This window comes from Scyliorhinus canicula, chromosome 9 (genome assembly GCF_902713615.1).
Source record: "Scyliorhinus canicula chromosome 9, sScyCan1.1, whole genome shotgun sequence".
Lineage (NCBI taxonomy): Eukaryota > Metazoa > Chordata > Chondrichthyes > Carcharhiniformes > Scyliorhinidae > Scyliorhinus > Scyliorhinus canicula.
In genome coordinates this window covers 134063430-134082759 of record NC_052154.1, presented here as the reverse complement: position 1 = coordinate 134082759, position 19330 = coordinate 134063430, and the positions used below count along the sequence as shown (strand labels likewise).

At 46.2% G+C, this 19330-nt stretch overlaps 1 protein-coding gene across 1 annotated transcript in view; it reads right to left on the bottom strand.

Annotated features, from left to right (window-relative positions):
- The window catches only part of tmem86a (transmembrane protein 86A), a 38239-nt gene extending 19530 nt beyond the window's left edge, over nucleotides 1-18709 (bottom strand). Inside the window, exon 1 of the mRNA XM_038807662.1 lies at nucleotides 18556-18709. Coding sequence (XP_038663590.1) covers nucleotides 18556-18576 — 21 coding nt within the window. The 5' untranslated portion in view covers nucleotides 18577-18709. The remainder of the gene's footprint in view (nucleotides 1-18555) is intronic.
- Nucleotides 18710-19330: the final 621 nt, after the last annotated feature.

The following is a 19330-nucleotide window of genomic DNA, read 5'->3' as shown; positions in this document are numbered from 1 at the left end:
CTGTTCGGATACATTGAGGGAGAATTCAGAATGTCCAAATTACTGAACAGCACGTCTTTCAGGATTTGTGGGAAGAAACTGGAGCACCGGGAGGAAACCCACGGAGACGCGAGGAGAATGGGCAGACTCCGCACAGACAGTGACCCATGTCGGCAATCGAATCTGGGACCCTGGCGATGTGAAGCAATAGTGCTAACCACTGTGCTACCGTGCCACCCACTTTACAGGAGGTTAGGATGTTTCAACTGCTTGCAATTTCTGCTATTGACATTTCAAAGGGTCTGGATGATTACCACTTTTATTGCCATATGGTAAAAGGATTTTTAAAAAAATCTCTCAAGTGAAACTCCGGTCTGAACACAGCAGAATCAGCAACTGGCATTATATGGATTTCAGGCGATCCAAAGGGAGTAATGCATGCAGTATGATAGGAGGGTTGAGGGGGCTTGGAGGTGATTGCAGTCTTGCAGTGGGTCAGCGCAGACCAGAAGCAATCTAAGATTTCCAGATCTCAGAATCAATCCTAAATTGTGCTGATCTCAAACTGGGCAGCTATCGGGGTCCTACAACTGCCTCCCCATTAGATGAAGAGATAAGAAAAGCCACGGTTAAAGTTGTTGACCACTTTTCAATGGTCCCACTGGACAGTCATGTTGAGGGTGGACTCAACCCACTGTTGATCCCCACTATAGATGAAGGTTCTGCCAGCCCACACATAATGAAGCTGGTGCTGGATGGTCTCAACACTTGTGCAACTGTACCCCAGGCAAGGATAGATAGCACCTCAAGAACCGGAGAGGAGAAAGATAACACAAGCTTTCCACATTTTCTATTAACAGCCATCATTTAACTAATAACGCCGTAGTGCCTATACAGATCTGGGGCTCCAATTGGGTAGAGGAACTATTTGCTGCTTTAGTAAATTGTCCTGCTCCCTTCAGCTGTTTTTTTTCCAGGGATATCATATTGTCCTTCACCTCAAAGGGAAATTGCTGACTGTTCAAGCTCTGTATGTACTAAGATTACTTTCACAGGAAGCTCAGGGCTGCCTGCTGTTTGTGGAATCTAAAGTTTCAAAAGTGGGTTGAGGGACTGTCACATGGTTTCACGCACTAACAAAGCACCAGCACCAAAAAACAAAAATCAGTTAACCCTCTTGCAGCCAGAACGGTTAATACACAGCTTCACTGGAGTAACCAAAAAGGGAAGTTGACTGTCAGCTTAAGTTGCCTTTCCCACAGTTACATTGCAGTGTATAGCATTTTGTCATATTGTTTAGTTTAATTACTCCCATAACTTTCATGCCCAAGGATTGCAAATAAAAACTTGGAATAATGCAATCCATAGTGTCTCTCTCTCTTACTCTCTGCATTTGGACTCATTCATATTTCATAGCGACACCTGAACCTGCAAGTCCCATTCAGTTTTAATTTCTCAGAAGCTAAACCGAACTGTTGACCACTAATGCAAATTTCAATGGCCTCCATTTCCTGTTGCTCCCTCACTTACCCCTAATATCAGCCCCAAGTGGTCTGCATTTGTCCCACTGGACTATTCACTCTCCAAATCAGTGGTGGGCAACCTGCGGCCTGGGGGGCACTTGCAGCCCATCTGGGTTCTGAGTGTGGCCCACAAGACATTCTGTTGACCATTGTCCACGTGCAGCCACATGAGAGGAGAAAGATAATACAAGCGCCAATTTCTATTAGCAGCCATCATTTAACTCCTCTGTTGTCACATTCCGCGCTGATTTCCGTCAAAGCGTTTTTTTCCCCTACCAATATGATTGAAGTAATAAGCACATAAAGCAAGGGAGCGTGAAGTATGATGCATGGGGATTGCATACAACATTGACTGTGAAAGCCGTGTCCCAAGTGGAAATATTTATTTTGTTTTTAACCATTTGAAGTTGATGACATTTCTATTAATATATAAACGATTTCGCATTTTCTATAACCCGTTATGAAATATTCGGCGTGTACTGAAATGTATTTAATCTTATTCATGGGGTCATAGAGAATAGAGGTCATGGTCAGCAAACATGCCCAATTTCAATCTTGTGGCCCACCGAGGTGAAGGAAGGTAACTGATGCAGCCCACTCACCAGCCTTGGTTGCCTATCATTGCACTAAACCAAGTGAAAAAGGGATAAAACTCCTTTCTTTAGTTGTAATTTTCCATCTACTCATCATGATTAAGCTGAAGTTCTCACAGGTACAACTGATTCATTTTATTTTATCGCTTATCCTCCCTCCAATTTTAATTGGGAAAATATTGTGTCATCAAAATCTAATGGCACTTCTATTCAACCTATAAACATTCCAGTCTAGGGGTAGGGACTCCATGCACCAGGCTCCCTTTTTCCAAGTTGAATCCTTGTCACACATGTTCTGCTTTGGCTGTCAAGTGTGCAATCTGGAGAAACTGCAATGCAAAATTACTTTAATAGCAGAATTATCAGAAAGATGAGGGGAAGAAGAGTTACAAAGCCTTGTTCTGAAGGGATTCTGCAGGGGATGATTTTAGCAACAATTTAGCTGAACCAAATTGTGTGAAATCTATTTTTGCATTTCAATCTTAGAATTAAATTTGTATATTTTTGTCAGATTTGCTCTCAGGATTTGCTGCATGACTTGGCTATTGCCTGTCAAAAGTTACCGGGATTGCTAATGTAGCATGCAGACCATGTGTACTGCAAACCGGTGACAATATTTGAGTGTTTACGATTTCATTATTTCCATACAGGCTGTGCTATTTATACAAAGGAACATTACTGATGGATGAAATGAGAATGTCTGTCACCAACTACATTCCTGAAAAGTTACAGTGCCCCAGCTTTCCCCTTTTAAACATAATCATATCAAGCATGTACCAGATGCTCCCTTTTTACTGCATCATCATCAAGCACTCCCAGGTCAAGTACAACAGATTAAACGCTAAATATAGCTCAATCTCCTTTGTCCCTATAGCAGATCTACCCCCAAATTCAGACAGCATTCCATCTTCAATAACAGCGATTGCTATAGCTTCTTTCAATAAAATCAGTATCTTAATGCCAACTTATGTCAATGTTTAGTGTCCATAATGAATGGACTTGAGGACTGCCTATATGCATCTGCCATAGCCCCTATAGCCGGAAAGAAGACACACATCCAGGTCAGTCGAAGCTGATTTTGAATCTTCGTCCAATAAATTAAAAATCAGTGTAGTATAATCTAATGCACCATTCAGTCCACTATCACATTCATTATCCTGCATTCCCCGAGGGAAACTGCTCAATGGGAGCTTAGACTACAATGTTCCAAGCAGAGGTTGGAGATTTGGCATTAGGTGGTATCATGGGAGTGTCCCTTTAAGAAATGTTTTGTCGTATCAAATGGCTTCAGTGATGTCATTGTGTGGGTGGAGCTGGGCTGTGGTTTTGGGTATTACTTTTGTTTTGAGCTGGGAGCTGTTGTGTGGATCTGAGTTTTTCTGCTTTTGTTTTCACATTTGGCTGTTGTATTCAGATAGACAAGGATCTTGAAGTGTCTCTCTTTACCTTCAGTTTAAAAGCTGTCTCCAGATTATGTGATAACTTAAAAGTGAGAACTGTTTTCTGGAAGGAATTCAAATCTGCTGTTTTGGACAGGAAACGAGAAGTGTCTATACCAGGTCTTTAGTGCTGTGTTCTGGGCCACACCTTTGAAAAGGGGTTTCTGGTTTATGGGATCTTGTTACTAAATTGGGACAACTTAAAGGGAAATTTATTAAGGCTTATATATAGGGTACTGTAGCTGTGTGGGGTATTTACGTTTGTCGTTGATAAAAAAATGCTTACTGTGTGTTTATAGAAATGTTAACTGAATTCATAGAATAAACTTTGTTTTTTTTATTAAAAGTGCTTAAGGCCTGTGTTGAATAACACCTAAAAGGTAGGCCCTTGTGCTCCTCATAACCAAAATCTATAAACAGTTGGAGATCAGGTGAACTCCATGATATACTTTGGCGCATAAGTGGGACTGCTGTTTCTTCCTTACAATAACAAAATTGAATTTAAAGTAGTGAAACATCCCAAGGCACTTCACAGGAGTGTTATAAAACAAAATGTGGCACCAAGCTACATAAGGCGATACGAGGGCATGATGGCCAAAAGCTTGGACAAAGTCGTAGTCTTTAAGGAGGATCTAAAAAGAGAAAAGAGAGTTAGAGAGACAGCGTTCAGGGTGGAAATTCCACAGCTTAGGACCTACGGAGCTTAAGGCACAACCACCAATGGTGAAGCAATTAAAATCAGGGGCGCTCAAGAGACAAGAGATGAGCTCAGGTACCCGGGTGAGTTCTGGGACTGGAGCATATTACAGAGACAGGGAGGATCAAGGGCAAGGAGGGACTTGAAAACAAGGATGAGAATTTTTTTTTTTTTTTTTTTAAATCAAAGCTTTGCTTGAATACGGGCTAATGTAGGCCAGTGAGGTGAATGGACAAAGTACAAGTAAGGGCACAAGCAAAGTATTGACTCAAATGTAAATGAAAATGAAAATCGCTTATTGTCACAAGTAGGTTTCAATGAAGATACTGTGAAAAGCCCCTAGTCGCCCTAAAAGCCCAAGGAAAATTGATGTACAGCGAGATCTGGGTGTTCAGGTCCATTGTACCCTGAAGGTGGCTGAGCAGGTCGATAAGAGTGGTCAAGAAGGCATACAACATGCTTTCCTTCATCAGAAGGGGTATTGAGTACAAGAGTTGGCAGGTCATGTTACAGTTGTATAAGACTTTGGTTCGGCCACATTTGGAATACTGCATTAAGTTCTGGTCGCCACTGATGTGTTGGGCAGTCTGGGTCGATGTGGACTGCACTTCATGCAGTGTAGCGAGAGACAGACTTCCAACACTTGATGAGATGCAACACGATTTTATTTAACATCTAAACTATTATACATGTTCAACTGTGGGTTGACACTATGCTGACTTGACTGGAGACCTGATACTAGCCTGACCAGACTTACTAGCTACTGCATGGTGTTTGCACTGGCTAGCTCACGAACTCTGACTGTCTCAGAGGCTGGTTCCCGAGAGAGCGGGAAAACTGGTGCCCTCTGGCTTTATAGTGGTCGTGTCCTGTCTGGTGATTGGCTGCTCTGTTCTGTGTGCTTACTGGTCATCCTGTGTGTCAATCACTGCCTGTCTGCACTCCATGATATACATAGATGTATATTATGACAGCCACATTACCAAAAGGGTGTGGATGTTTTGGAGAAGGTGCAGAGGAGGTTCACCAGGATGTTGCCTGGTATGGAGGGCGCTAGCTAAGAAGAGAGGTTGAGTAGATTAGGATTATTTTCATTAGAAATACGGAGGTGGAGGGGGGACCTCATTGAAGGCTACAAAATCACGAGAGGTATAGACAGGATGGATAGCAAGATGCTTTTTCCCCCCCGGAGTGGGGGACTCAATTACTATGCATCACGAGTTCAAGGTGAGAGGGGAAAAGTTTAAGGGAGATATGCGTGGAAAGTTCTTTACGCAGAGGGTGGTGGGTGCCTGGAACGTAGTGCCGCCGGAGGTGGTAGAGGTAGGCACGATAGCATCATTTAAGATGTATCAAGACAGATACATGAATGGACAGATCCTTAGAAAATAGGCGACAGTTTTAGATAGAGGATCTGGATCGGCGCAGGCTTGCAGGGCCGAAAGAACTGTTCCTGTGCTGTAATTTTTCTTTGTTCTTTGTTCGCCACATTCCGGCGCCTGTTCGGGGAGGCTGGTACGGGAATAGAACCGTGCTGCTGGCCTGCCTTGGTCTGCTTTAAAAGCCAGCTATTTAACCCAGTGTGCTAAACCAGCCCCTGGGATGACTTCAAGTTTACAGAGGATGTAAAGTGGGAGGCTGCTCAGAGGTGTACTCAAACAGTCATGTCTCGGTGGTAACAATTGCGCGATTTATAAGCAGCTGAGCTAAAGCAGGTGTAGAATCAGGCAATGTTGTGGAGGCAAAATCGGCAAACTGCAGTAGTCCATGCGCAGATGCAGCAATACCTTGACAATATTGAGGCTCGGGCTGACAAGTAACACTCACCCATGCAAGTGCTGTTTCCAACAAGAGATAATCTAAGCATCGTCCCTTGACATTCAATGCCAATACAATCGCTAAATCTCCCATTATCAAATTCCTGGAAGTTACCAGTAACCAGAAGCTGAACTGAACTAGCCATATAAATACAGTGGCTACACAAGAGCAGGTCAGATGCTGGCAATTCTGCAGAGTAACTCACCTTCTAACTCCAAGGTCTGTCCACCATCTACAAGACTCAAGCCCAGGAGTCTGATGTAATACTCTCCACTTGCTTCCACGAGCGCAGCTCCAACAACACTCAAGACGCTCAAAACCATCCAGGTCAAAGCAGCTCACTTGATTGGCAACCAATCTACCAAAATAAACATTCACTCCCTCCACCATCAACACTCAGTAGCAGCAGTGTGAGTCAACTACAAGATGCACTACATCAACTAGTCAAGGCTCAGTCCACAGCACCTTCCAAAGCCACAACCTCTACCATCTAGCAGGACAAGGGCAGCATCTGCATGGGAAACCACCGCCTGCAAGAACCCCATCAAGCCAGGCACCATTCTGTCTTGGAACCATCTCATCTTTCCTTCACTGTTGCTGGGTCAAAATCCTGGAACTCCCTTCCTAATAGCAGTGGGAGTACCAACATCAAACACATTGCAGCAATTCAAGAAGGCAACACACCACAATCTCAAGGGCACTTACGGATGGGCAATAAATGCTGGCCTCGCCAATGATGCCCACATCCCATGAAAGAACAAGTCTTAATGACAGTGGATTTGTGGTCAAAAGCTCATCGCAGAACTAAATGTGACATCAAGATTCAGCCAATAATATGTTGGTCGAGTCAGCGACACCCATGTCCCGTGAAATAATTTTTTTAAACTCACACCATTGCTGAGGAAAAGGATGGAGCCAGTAGATAGGGAATGTAGTTTAGGGAATGGAGTTTAGAGCAAGGTCCAAAGACAATGGCCTCTGTCTTCCCAATGATTAATTAGAATGAATTTCTGTTCATCCAGTACTATCAGACAAGCAATCTGATAATTTAGCAACAATCCTTCCAAAATGGAGTTAAAGTTCTCAGATCTCTTTTCTCTTGACAATACCTCTGATCCATGGGATGTGCATGTTGTTGACTTAAATGTTACAGGGTGTTGGGAGAGAGTTTTAAATGCTACGATTCACCACACTGCTGTGGAGGGCACATCAGTTGAAAAGAGGGACAGGGTTTTATAAAGAGATCCCCATCCATAGCCCTCTTCAGCATCTTCTAATGTCTGGTTTCACTTGGAGCTGCTAGGAGGTGACTGGTGTGAAGAATTGAAATGGAACAATAATAGGAATGATTCTCCTGAGAATGGGGCCAAGACATACTGTTGTACAAAGTGGATGGAGCTTTGCTCTGCATTTAACTGTGGCTGCGAGAGCTCGATGCTCACGCTGTGCTCGAGTGGAAGGTTTTCCATTCTCTAACATAGGCATCTCTCATTTTGATAAACACAAAATTCACCACAAAAGGCTTAATCCCCAACAACAGAAAAACATATTGAGAAAAAGTTAGCCTTACGGTGTCTTACTTCCTACATTACTTTTTTTTTTAAAATCACAATCATATATCACTTACCTTGAAATATCTCAAATAGTTTCAGACAATAAACTTTTGAAGTGTAATAACTGAGTAAGTACAAAAATCAGCAAAGATGCAGCCAGTAACTCAAGTGCCCCCCCCCCCCAACAAAGATGAACAGTGTAACTTCACATCAACCAGTGTTGCTGCATTTTGAAACACAGTACCATGTGATCCTTACTGCCCCGATCCCTGGTGTATTAGCATTGGTACTATATAGGTCATGCCATTGAGTTAACAGCCTCCTCTCAGTGAATGTACCATAATAGCCTGCGTCTAATCAATTAATACAGGCAGTAACAGCATTAATGGATATACTCAAATGTTTATTGTTTTGACTGTAAGCAGTCTCATGGGAGCTGACAGATTTCCTCTCATGGGAGCGGAGGTTCCTGGTTTGTTGTTATTATATCTAAAGTCAAAGGATACTAATCAAGAAGGTGTTCTAGCAGCACAAAGCTACCAGAACTCAAACTATAAGAACTGGGTAGGCTTCCCCTTTTATATCCAAAAGGACTGGCATGCTACCAACCAGCTGAATGCTGGTTTGGATCTATTGCTGAGGGGAATACAACAGCAACTCAAGAATGACTCACTCTACAGCGAGTACAATGACTACAAAAGAATCTGAATAATTCTTCATTCCAGTTATTAGGCTAACGCTGTTTGGTAGATGACAAAACCAATCTTGCTTAAGAACTGAAAAACGAACTGAAATATTGCCACTCAGTTTAAACTGCACGAATATGACACCGCCTCAGACAGGCTAGAAATACATCAAGTTCAACTCCCGGTCTGCAGTGAATTAACTTGCCCAAAATGCTCCATTAGCCTCAGTACCAAGTGAGGGCAGATATTAGCCAAGGTTCTCTGGTTTGCACCCAGACACTCACAGGAAGAATGGGCACTGGCTTAAATACAAAGAGTTGATGCTGGCCTTGTACTCCAGGGCTGGCCAGCACCACTAGGAGCAGAGGAAAGAATATTAGGTAGAAAAATCCTACCCTGCAATTTCAAAAGGTGATATTTCTCAAGTTATAATTGTAACGCAGACACTGCGTGTAAGCATGAGAACATACATAGTTGACAAGAGAGCACAGTTTTCACAAGCAGCAACAGTAGCAGTTCTTCTCTAACCAAACTATACAATATTGGAGCTCCCCACAACATGGAAATCAGCCCTAAAAATTGGGAATTAAAGACAAACGGGCAGATATTGCAGAACTGGGAGGTTCTTTGTTAATTGTCAGAATGTGTCTCAACTAGAAAGGTCAGCAAGTATTGCCCATCTTGAATTGCCCTCGAGAAGGTGGTGATGGGCATTCTTCTTGCATTGAAGCGATCTGTGTGGTATTCAATATTGCTGTCAGGCTGGGAGGTTCAGGAATTTGGCAGTGTCAATGACAGATATGTCCTCAAGTAAGGATGATGTGTAACTTGGACAGGATCGTGAAAGTGGTAGCATTCCCATTCTCCGGCTGGCTTTGTCCTTCTAGGTAGTGGAGATCAATGCATTTGTAAGGCACTGCCAAGATGAAATCCTCATCAATAATGTGGAGGGGTACAGCCACAACAATGCTCAAAAACTTAATCCAGAACATTGGTGGCTCAGTATTTACCCCTCAATCACTGCATGTACTGTCCACAGCATGTACTCACCAGCTTACCAAACTTTCCTCGACAGACAATTCTACAAAAGCAGGATCAATCCAACCTGGTCAATTACCAGCTTACCAGCCAATTTCTCGTGAAGTGTAAGTGACTGCGCTTGATATCAAGAAAGTAATAAAACCAATGTGGCAGCAAGAAACCCTAGCAAAAATGGGAAGGTATTTAATTGGGGGAGGGGATATTATACTACCATTACACAGGAGCTGAGGAGCATAAAATGGGAACAATTGTTCTTGGGGAAATGCACAACAGTAATGTGGGGGTTGTTTAAGGAGCACTTGCTGCGAGTGCTGGATAGTTTTGTCTCACTGAGACAAGGAAGGAATGGTAAGGTGAAGGAGCCTTGGATGACAAGAGAAGTGGAGCTTCCAGTCAAGAGGAAGAAGGAAGCTTTTGTAAGGTTGAGGAAGCAACGATCTGGCACGGCTCTAGAGGTTCTAGTTTCTCCTACAACGGCCCAAAAGGTCACCAGGAAGGAACTCAAAAATGGACTGAGGAGAGCTAGAAGGGGGCATGAAAAATCCCTGGCGGGAAGGATTACGGAAAACCCCAAGGCGTTCTACACGGATGTGAGAAATAAGAGGATGATCAGAGTGAGAGTAGGGCCGATCAGGGATAGTGGAGGGAACTTGTGTCTCGAGTCTGAGGAAGTAGGGGAGGCCCTAAATGAATATTTTGCTTCAGTATTCACTAAAGAGAGGGGGACCCTGTTGCTCATGAGAACAGAGTGAACCAGGTTAATAGACTCGAACAGGTTGATATCAAGGAGGATGTGCTGGAAATTTTGAAAAGCATCAAGATAGACAAGTCCCCTGGGCCTGACGGGAAATACCCAAGGTTCTACGGGAAGCGAGGGAGGAGATTGCTGCGCTGTTGGCGATGATCTTTGCGTCCCCACTCTCCACTGGAGTAGTACCGGATGATTGGAGAGAGGTGAATGGTGGTCCCCTGTTCAAGAAAGGGAATAGGGAAAACACCTGGGAATTACAGACCCATGAGTCTTACGTCTAGGGTGAGCAAAATATTTGAAAGGATTCTGAGAGATAGGATTTATGATTATTTAAAGGCATAGTTTGATTAAAGATAGTCAGCATGGCTTTATGAGGGGCAGGCCATGCCTCACAAGCCTCATTGAATTCTTTGAGGATGTGATGAGACACATTGATGAAGGTCGGGCAGTGGATGTGGTGTATATGGATTTCAGTTCGGCATTTGATAAGGTTCCTCATGGTAGGCTCATTCAGAAAGTTAGGGGGCATGGGATACAGGGAAATTTGGCTGTCTGAATACGGAATTGGCTGGCCGAAAGAAGACAGCGAGTGGTAATGGCTGGAAAGTATTCCGCCTGGAGGTCGGTGACCAGTGTTGTCCCGCAAGGATCTGTTCTGGGACCTTGCTCTTTGTGGTTTTTATAAATGACTTGAATGAGGAAGTGGAAGGGTGGATTAGTAAGTTTGCCAATGACACGAAGGTTGGGGGAGTTGTAAATAGTGTTGAGGGTTGTTGCAGGTTACAACAGGGCATTGACAGGATGCAGAGCTGGGCTAAGAAGTGGCAGATGGAGTTCAACCTTGATAAATATGAAGTGATTCATTTTGGAAGGTCGAATTTGAATGCTGAATACAGGGTTAAAGGCAGGAGTCTTGGAAGTGTGGAGGAACAGAGAGATCTTGGGGTCCACGTACAGAGATCCCTCAAAATTGCCACCCAGGTTGAAAGGGTTGTTAAGAAGGCATATGGTGTGTTGGCTTTCATTAACAGGGGGATTGAGTTTAAGAGCCGCGAGGTTTTGCTGCAGCTTTATAAAACCCTAGTTAGACCACACTTGTAATATTGTGTCCAATTCTGGTCGCCTCATTTTAGTAAGGATGTGGATGCTTTGGAGAGGGTACAGAGGAGATTTACCAGGATGCTGCCTGGACTGGAGGGCATGTCTTATGAAGAAAGGTTGAGGGAGCGAGGGCTTTTCTCACTAGAGCAAAGAAGGCAGAGAGGTGACTTGATAGAGGTGTACAAGGTGATGAGAGGCATGGATATAGTGGATAGCCAGAGACATTTCCCCAGGGTGGAAATGGCTGCCACGAGGGGACATAATTTTAAGGTGATTGGAGGAAGGTATAGGGGAGATGTCAGAGGTAGGTTCTTTCCACAGAGAGTGGTGGGTGTGTGGAATGCACTGCCAGCAGAGGTGGTGGAGTCAGAGTCGTTAGGGACATTTAAGCGACTCTTCGACAAGCACATGGACAGCAGTAAATTGAAGGGGTGTAGGTTAGGTTGATCTTACATTCGGATAAATGGTCGGCACACTATCACGGGCCGAAGGGCCTGTACTGTGCTGTACTGTTCTATGTTCGAAAATGAAACCAAAAAGGGAGGAAAACACTCCAGTTTCAGGAGACATGCCCTGGCACAAAGGAATATGGTTGCGCTTGTTGGAGGTCAATCACTTCAACCCCAGGATATTGCTGCCTGAGTTTGGCAGGGTTGCATTCTAGGTGAAACTACCTTCCAATGCTTTAAGTGATCAAAAATCCTGACACCACCAAGGAAAAAAACATTCTACTTGATTGGTACTGTCTACTGTCCCCTCTACTACTGCCATGCCATAGCTGGATGTGTTCATCTATAGAAATTAATTATGGCTTCTTCAACAGCTGCTCCCAAACTGCAGCCTCTAACAACCTAAAAGGATAAGGGTTGTAGGTGTTTGGGAATTCTCCAAGTTGGCACCACTAAATTGCCGTCTCAGTCACAGACCATCCTGATGACTTGGAAACCTACCACCATTCCTTCATCATCGCTGAGACCAAAATTCTAGATTTCATATCTGCAACACTGTGGATTTAACTTTACCACAAAGACTGCCACAATTCAAGAAGGTTGCTCACCACCACCTTCTCAAGGACAGTTAGGGATGAGCAATCAATGCTTGTCTTGTCAGTGATGCCCATGTCGCTTGACTGAAAATCAATTTCTCTAGCATTCAGCTCATGTTAACGACTGGGTCAAGAAGGTTATGACGAGATGAGAAGCAAAGTGATTGTGGAACAATCCGACCTGAATGTCAGTTACCTTGGTTATTGGTGACACTACTAATGGCCACTCCAATGCCATTTTGGACAAATAAGTCTTCAGCAAGTAGGTTACCAAAGAATAGGTGACACGGTTTGGGGGCCTTGATGATCTGCTGAGCTTTATATTTTAAACGCTTAACTATCTATAAATTGTACCAAGTGATATGGTGAACCCATTTTACAGCAGTATTGTGTAAGCCTACTTGCAATATTAATAAAGATTGTTATTAATAATACCCCCCAATTTGAAATTGCAGCAATGCAGCTCCTAGTTTATTAATGTGTTAATAACCCGAGTACAAGTTGCTGAATGTAATATTGCTGGTTACTGTCTGTCAGCAACAAAAACTGGGGTGACTGGCACCTTACAATGCTGTCATTTTAAATTTAATTTAAAATGAAAACATATTTAAAGATTTCTTCTGACAATTATACTTTAAAAGACTGTACAGGCCATACACTGTTGTAAATGCTAATATTAAATAAAAATGATATTGCATTACCCAACTACAAATTAGCACAGCTGAAGTAAAACAGAAAATGTTCAGCTCAGCAGGTTATGTATTATGTAGTTTCTGTGGAGAGAAACAGAGGTTGTTTTAATGTTAACTCTGTTTTTCTCTCTATATAGTTGCTGCTTGAATTCCTGAATGTTTCCAGCATTTTCTGTTTTCATTTTAGATTTCCAGTATCTGTAGTATTATGCTTTGGTTCACACCCAGCTGCCTCACTAGGGTAGGTGAAAAATCAGGTGAGAGCGCTTGGTGTTCATCAAGGGTTAGATCTTACAAGTGCATGGGACATTTTGAGACTAAACAGCAAACAGCACTGGAACAGATTAAAATAACTGATTTGTTCAACAAAAAACATCAATGTACTGTTTTATGTAGCACTTTTATGAGTGATTTTTTTTCTCAAGTCTGGGCAACGTTGCTTTCTCATGCAAAAATACTTTCTCATGTTACAGATTTTAGTTGTTGGCCACATAAATTGACCTTGAGGCACCACAATATTCAAGACCCTCTTCCTATAACTAACTTCACGGTGATTGACCTGACACGGATCCCTAAAGTTGAATGTGTCCCTTCTCCAGCGCTAACATCCCACACCTTGATGAGCATACAATCATCGACAAAACATGATGGCCGTCTACAGTGCAGAGAAGCAGGAAGGCAGTTCAGGAGTACATGATTATTTCTGAACAGAAGGCAAAAATACCAGCATTCTACAAATGCACTGACTTAACTCACTCTATCTTTTCCTTCCTCTTTTTCTCTATCTCTCCTGGTTTCCTTAGTAATTCTTCTACAGTAACTCCCGCAGCATCAATACAGACGCATGTCTGTCCTTCACTTAGTCACCTGTGTGGTAAACCACTGTTAGTATAGTATATGTATTGTGGTAAACTGTTACTATATTAAATGTATTGCGGTAAACCACTGCCTGATGGCTTTGCCTCCCCTCGGGCTCGGTATAAAGGTGGCCGACCTCCGGCCCTGTTCCAGTTCGGGATCAGAGGCGAGGAGGCTTTCTGTTTAGTTTATTAAAGCCTCAGTTTCATTCACTACTCGTCTTGTGTTGATTGATGGCACATAAATTTAATAAGCTAAACTTTTAAGATGAATTCATCAATCAAGCCTGATCGCTTGGAGCTGGACCCACAAACAGCCGACGCCACTGCAACATCCGAGCACTGCCTAAGCTGCTTCGAAGCTTACCTCGGATCCTCCACCGAAGACGTCACCGACCTCCAAAAGCAGCAAATACTCAACGCATGGGTGAGCCCGCAGGTTTTCCTTCTTATCAGAGATGCCCCCACGTTTACGGAGGTGATAATGCTGCTGAAGGGACAATACGTAAATACAGTAAATGAGGTGTATGCCAGGTACCTCCTTGCCACGAGGCGACAACGCCCCGAAGAATCACAAGCCGAATTCCTGCATGCCTTGCGGTTACTCGGCCGGAACTGTGCTTGCCAGGCGGTATCGGCTGTCCAACACATGGAGCTGCTGATCAGGGACACCTTTGTCGCGGGTATTAAATCCAAATACATTCGCCAGTGCTTGCTAGAATGGGGTACACTCAGTGCAGCTCTCAAACTCACTGGAAGTGGCTTTCAAGAACATGGAGGCCTACACCTCCGACCACGCGACACCCTAGTGCACGTCGCCATCACCCGATTAGAGTGCAACGTAAGCCTGTGCCGCGCAGCAGCTTGCCAATGCCGGAAACCCCAAATGATACTTTTGCGGCCAGGGTAAGCACTCCAGACAACGCTGCCCTGCACGGAATGCGATTTGCAACTGGTGTGGGAGGAAGGGCCACTTCGCCAAAGTCTGCCAGGCCCAACCGGTCCCTGAAGCTCCTAGGCCTAGCAGCGCTGCCTGTCGGGACCTCCCCCATCTGCCGCGCCACCCGCCATGTGCGACCCATGGGGGCTGCCATCTTCGCCACCATCTTGTACTCCATCCGCGGCCGCCATCTCTGACACCACCTCCGATGCCACCCGCGACCCATGGGAGCCGCCATCTTGGAACCGCTCCGCTGCCTCCCGGGACCCCTGCTTACCCAGTCGTACGCTGACCACCGCTACCTCTGACCGGCCCACCCACCACATTCCGAGCTCGCCTCCATCACACTCGACCAGTCTCGACCCATCGACTCACGAAATCCACGATGACCGTCCAGATCAACAGGCACGAGGCGGCCTGCCTCTTGGACTCCGGGAGCACAGACAGCTTTATCCACCCAGATATGGTAAGGCGATGCTCCCTCCCAATTTTATCCACGACCCAGAAAATCTCCCTGGCTTCCGGATCGCATTTCATAGCAAACCGGGGGTACTGTCGCGACCCTTTCGGTACAAGGCGTAGAGTTCACTAACTTTAAGCTCTATCTCTGTGCTGCCCTATTACTGGGCCTCGACTTCCAGTGCCACCTCCAAAGCCTTATCTTAAAGTTCGGTGAACCTCTGCCACCCCACCCCCCTCACCGTCTGTAGCCTCGCGACCCTTAAGGTCACCCCACCCTCGCTCTTCGCTAACCTCATCCCGGACTGTAAGCCCGTAGCCACTAGGAGCAGACGATACGGTGCCCGGGACAGGGCTTTTATCAGGTCGGCGGTCCAGCGACTCCTGCGAGAGGGGAGCACTGAGGCTAGTACCAGCCCCTGGAGCGCCCAAGTAGTGGTTGTCAAGACTGGGGAGAAGCACCGGATGGTCATCGACTACAGTCGGACAATCAACCAGTACACGCAGCTCGATGCGTATCCCCTCCCCCGCATATCTGATATGGTCAATCAGATTGCGCAGTATCGAGTTTTCTCCACAGTCGACTTGAAGTATGTGTACCACCAGCTCCCTATCCGCCCAGAGGACCACCAATACACTGCCTTCGAGGCAGATGGCCGCCTCTACCACTTCCTCAGGGTCCCCTTCAGCATCACCAATAGAGTCTCGGTCTTCCAGCGAGAAATGGACCGAATGCTTGACCAGTACGGGCTGCAGGCCACATTCCCATACCTAGATAATGTCACCACCTGCGGCCATGACACCAACCTCCAAAAATTCCTCCATGGCGCCAAGCTCCTTAACCTCACATACAATAAGGAGAAATGTGTTTTCCGTACAACCCGCCTAGCCATCCTTGGCTACATTGTGGAACACTGAATCCTCGGGCCCGACCCCGACCACATGCGCCCCCTCCTGGAACTTCCCCTCCCCCACTGCCCCAAGCCCCTGAAGAGATGCCTGGGATTCTTCTCTTATTATGCACAGTGGGTCCCCAATTATGCAGGCAAGGCTTATTAAATATACCATATTTCCCCTGACGGCTGAGGCCCACCTGGCCTTTAACCGCATCAAGGCAGATATTGCCAAAGCCGCAATGCACGCTGTGGACGAGTCCATTCGTTCCAGGTGGAGAGCGATGCGTCAGACTTTGCCCTGGCCGCTACCCTCAACCAGGCGGGCAGGCCCGTGGCTTTTTTCTTCCGTACCCTCCATGCTACCGAAATTCGACACTCCTGAAGGCCAAGCCATTGTAAAAGCTGTGCGACATTGGAGGCATTACCTGGCCGGCAGGCGATTCACTCTCCTCATTGACCAACGGTCAGTTGCCTTCATGTTTAATAATACACAGCGGGGCAAAATCAAGAACGACAAGATTCTGAGGTGGAGGATCGAACTCTCCACCTACAACTATGAGATCTTGTACCGACCGGGGAAGCTCAATGAGCCCCCAGATGCCCTATCCCGCGGTACATGTGCCAGTGCACAAATAGACAAACTTCGAGCCCTCCACAATGACCTCTGTCACCCGTTTCTTTCATTTTATCAAGGCTCACAACCTGCCTTACTCCATAGAGAAGGTCTTGGCCATGACCAGGGACTGACAGGTCTGTGCAAAGTGCAAACCGCACTTCTATCAGCCCAACAGAGTGCACCTGGTAAAGCCTCCTGCCCCTTTTGAGTGTCTCAGCATTGACTTCAAAGAGGCCATCCCCCCCCACTGACTGTAACGTGTACTTCCTCAACTTTGTTGATGAGTACTTACGATTCCCCTTTGCCATCCCATGCCCTGACATGACCTCTGCCACCGTCATCAAGGCCCTGCACAGTCTCTTCACCTTGTTCAGTTTCCCACCTACATCCATTGCGATCGGGGTTCCTCCTTCATGAGCAACGAGTTTCGTCAGTTCCTGCTTAGCAAGGGCATTGCCTCAAGCAGGACGACCAGCTACAACCCCCGGGGAAACGGACAGGTAGAGAGGGAGAATGCGACGGTCTAGAAGGCCATCCTTCTGGCCCTATGGTCTAGAAGTCTCCCAGTGTCCCACTGGGAGAACTTCCTTCCTGATGCACTCCACTCCATCCGGTAGCTCCAGTGCACTGCCACCAATGAGACCCTTCATGAACGTATGTTCGCCTACCCTAGGAAGTCCACCTCAGGAGTCTCGCTCCCGTCCTGGCTGACAGTCCCAGGGCCCGTCCTCCTCCGGAAGCATGCGAGAAGTCATAAATCGGATCCCCTTGTCGAGAAGATCCTGCTCCTCCATGCAAACCCACAATATGCCTACATGGCACATCATGATGGGCAGCAGGACACAGTCTCCCTCCGGGATTTGGCACCCGCAGGTTCCCCAGCGACCATCACCACCACCCCCGACCCTACTCCGTCTCCCTCCACCACTACTCAGCTAATTCAAGATTTGGTACCCGCAGGCCCACCAGCGACATCACCACCCCCCCCCCCCCCCGACTCAACTACTGGGTGAAGAAGAGGACAACATGCTCCCGAACGTACAGGTCTCGACACCAGTGCCCACACCACAGCCGGGACTGAGGCGATCACGGCGGAAGGTCAAAGCCCCCGACAGACTCGACTTTTAAGTCCACTTCACGCCCGCTGGACTCTTTTTTTTAAAACAGGGGGTGAATGTGGTAAACCACTGTTAGTATATTATATGTACTGTGGCAAACTGTGTTACTGTATTACATGTATTGCGGTAAACAACTGCCTGATGGCTCCGCCTCCCCTCGGTATAAAAGTGGCTGGTCTCCCTCGCTGCCCCAGTTCAGGATCCGAGGCCAGGAGGCTCTGTTTAGCTTATTAAAGCCTCAGTTTCCTTCACTACTTGTCTTGTGTTGATTGATGGCACATCAATTTGACAACCTTTTATCTGAATAAAATGATCCACAAAATACCAGAGAAAAATACAGGGGCCAGTAAAAGAGGTGCGGGGGGGGGGGGGGGGGGGGCATCCATCACCTATCTCCACAGCAGAGGCAGTCTACAAGAAACTTGTCATTGAATCTGACGCTGAGTCCACAACAGCTCCAGGAACACCTAACAAGGAGAATCTGCAGCTAAATAATATTATATTAGCATATATTTATACAGATAGATATTGGAGCCAAGACCAGTGAGAAGCCCTGACAGCATCTGCAAAAAAAGGGGGGAGCCACACAAGGCTGTGTGTTTGTTTGGAGAGGGGGATCCTGACAGACTGAAGCTTCAATAGAAAGTTGTGGGGGTTTGATTGGGGGGGGGAGGGGGGGGGGTTAAAAACAAACCCTCCACACTCGGCCTGCAGGTAAATAAAAACAAGAGCAACATCCATATGCACTCACCACGGTAACGGGCGACACCATCCTCCTGCCAGCTCGGCTTCTCTTCCTCTGTTGCTTTTAATTCCTCCTCCCTGGATGTAGATCCGGATCCCGCTCCGGTTCTGCTTCCCCCCCCCGACCCCGCTCCCGGAGCCGGTTGGTGTCTGTTTTTGTTTTGATTCCCCCTCTCCTGCCCTCCCCTTCCCTTCCCTCCCCTCCTGTTCCCCCCCCCCCTCGCCCCGCCCGCTCAGAACGCCTGACGTCACTAGCGGCTGGGGGCGGGAAACTGAAGAAGTCACGTGGCGGAGGTTTGACTGCTCATAACCCCGCAGGGGCGGGGCGAGGCCCTGCGACCCCCCCCCCCAACACTAACCTCAGAAACCAGCTATTTTCAGAAACACTCTAGAAGCAAGCAGTATCCATCGCCCCCTCTCCTCCCCTTAACTGTTCTCACCAAAACATTCTCATTTGCAACCGTCTGCCACATATATTTAGGGGATCTTTTGTGGGGCAGCCCCTGCTCTCTGAGCCAGAAGCTCTGGTTTCAAGTCCCACTTCAACCCCAGGACTTGATGGTCAAGGAAGATGCGTTCTTGGCGTGGTCAAATTGACGGCTTATCAATCTGCAAATCCTTCCAACGCACACGTTGGCAGGAGGCAGAGATTCATTTCAGTCATATGTGACATAAAGAACTTGGAGCCTCTAACATCAATATCCATTAGTTCCAGACTGCAAATGCGTGTAAAGAGTGCATGTTGCCACAGCAATCTCTGAGTGAACTGTGACACATGACCA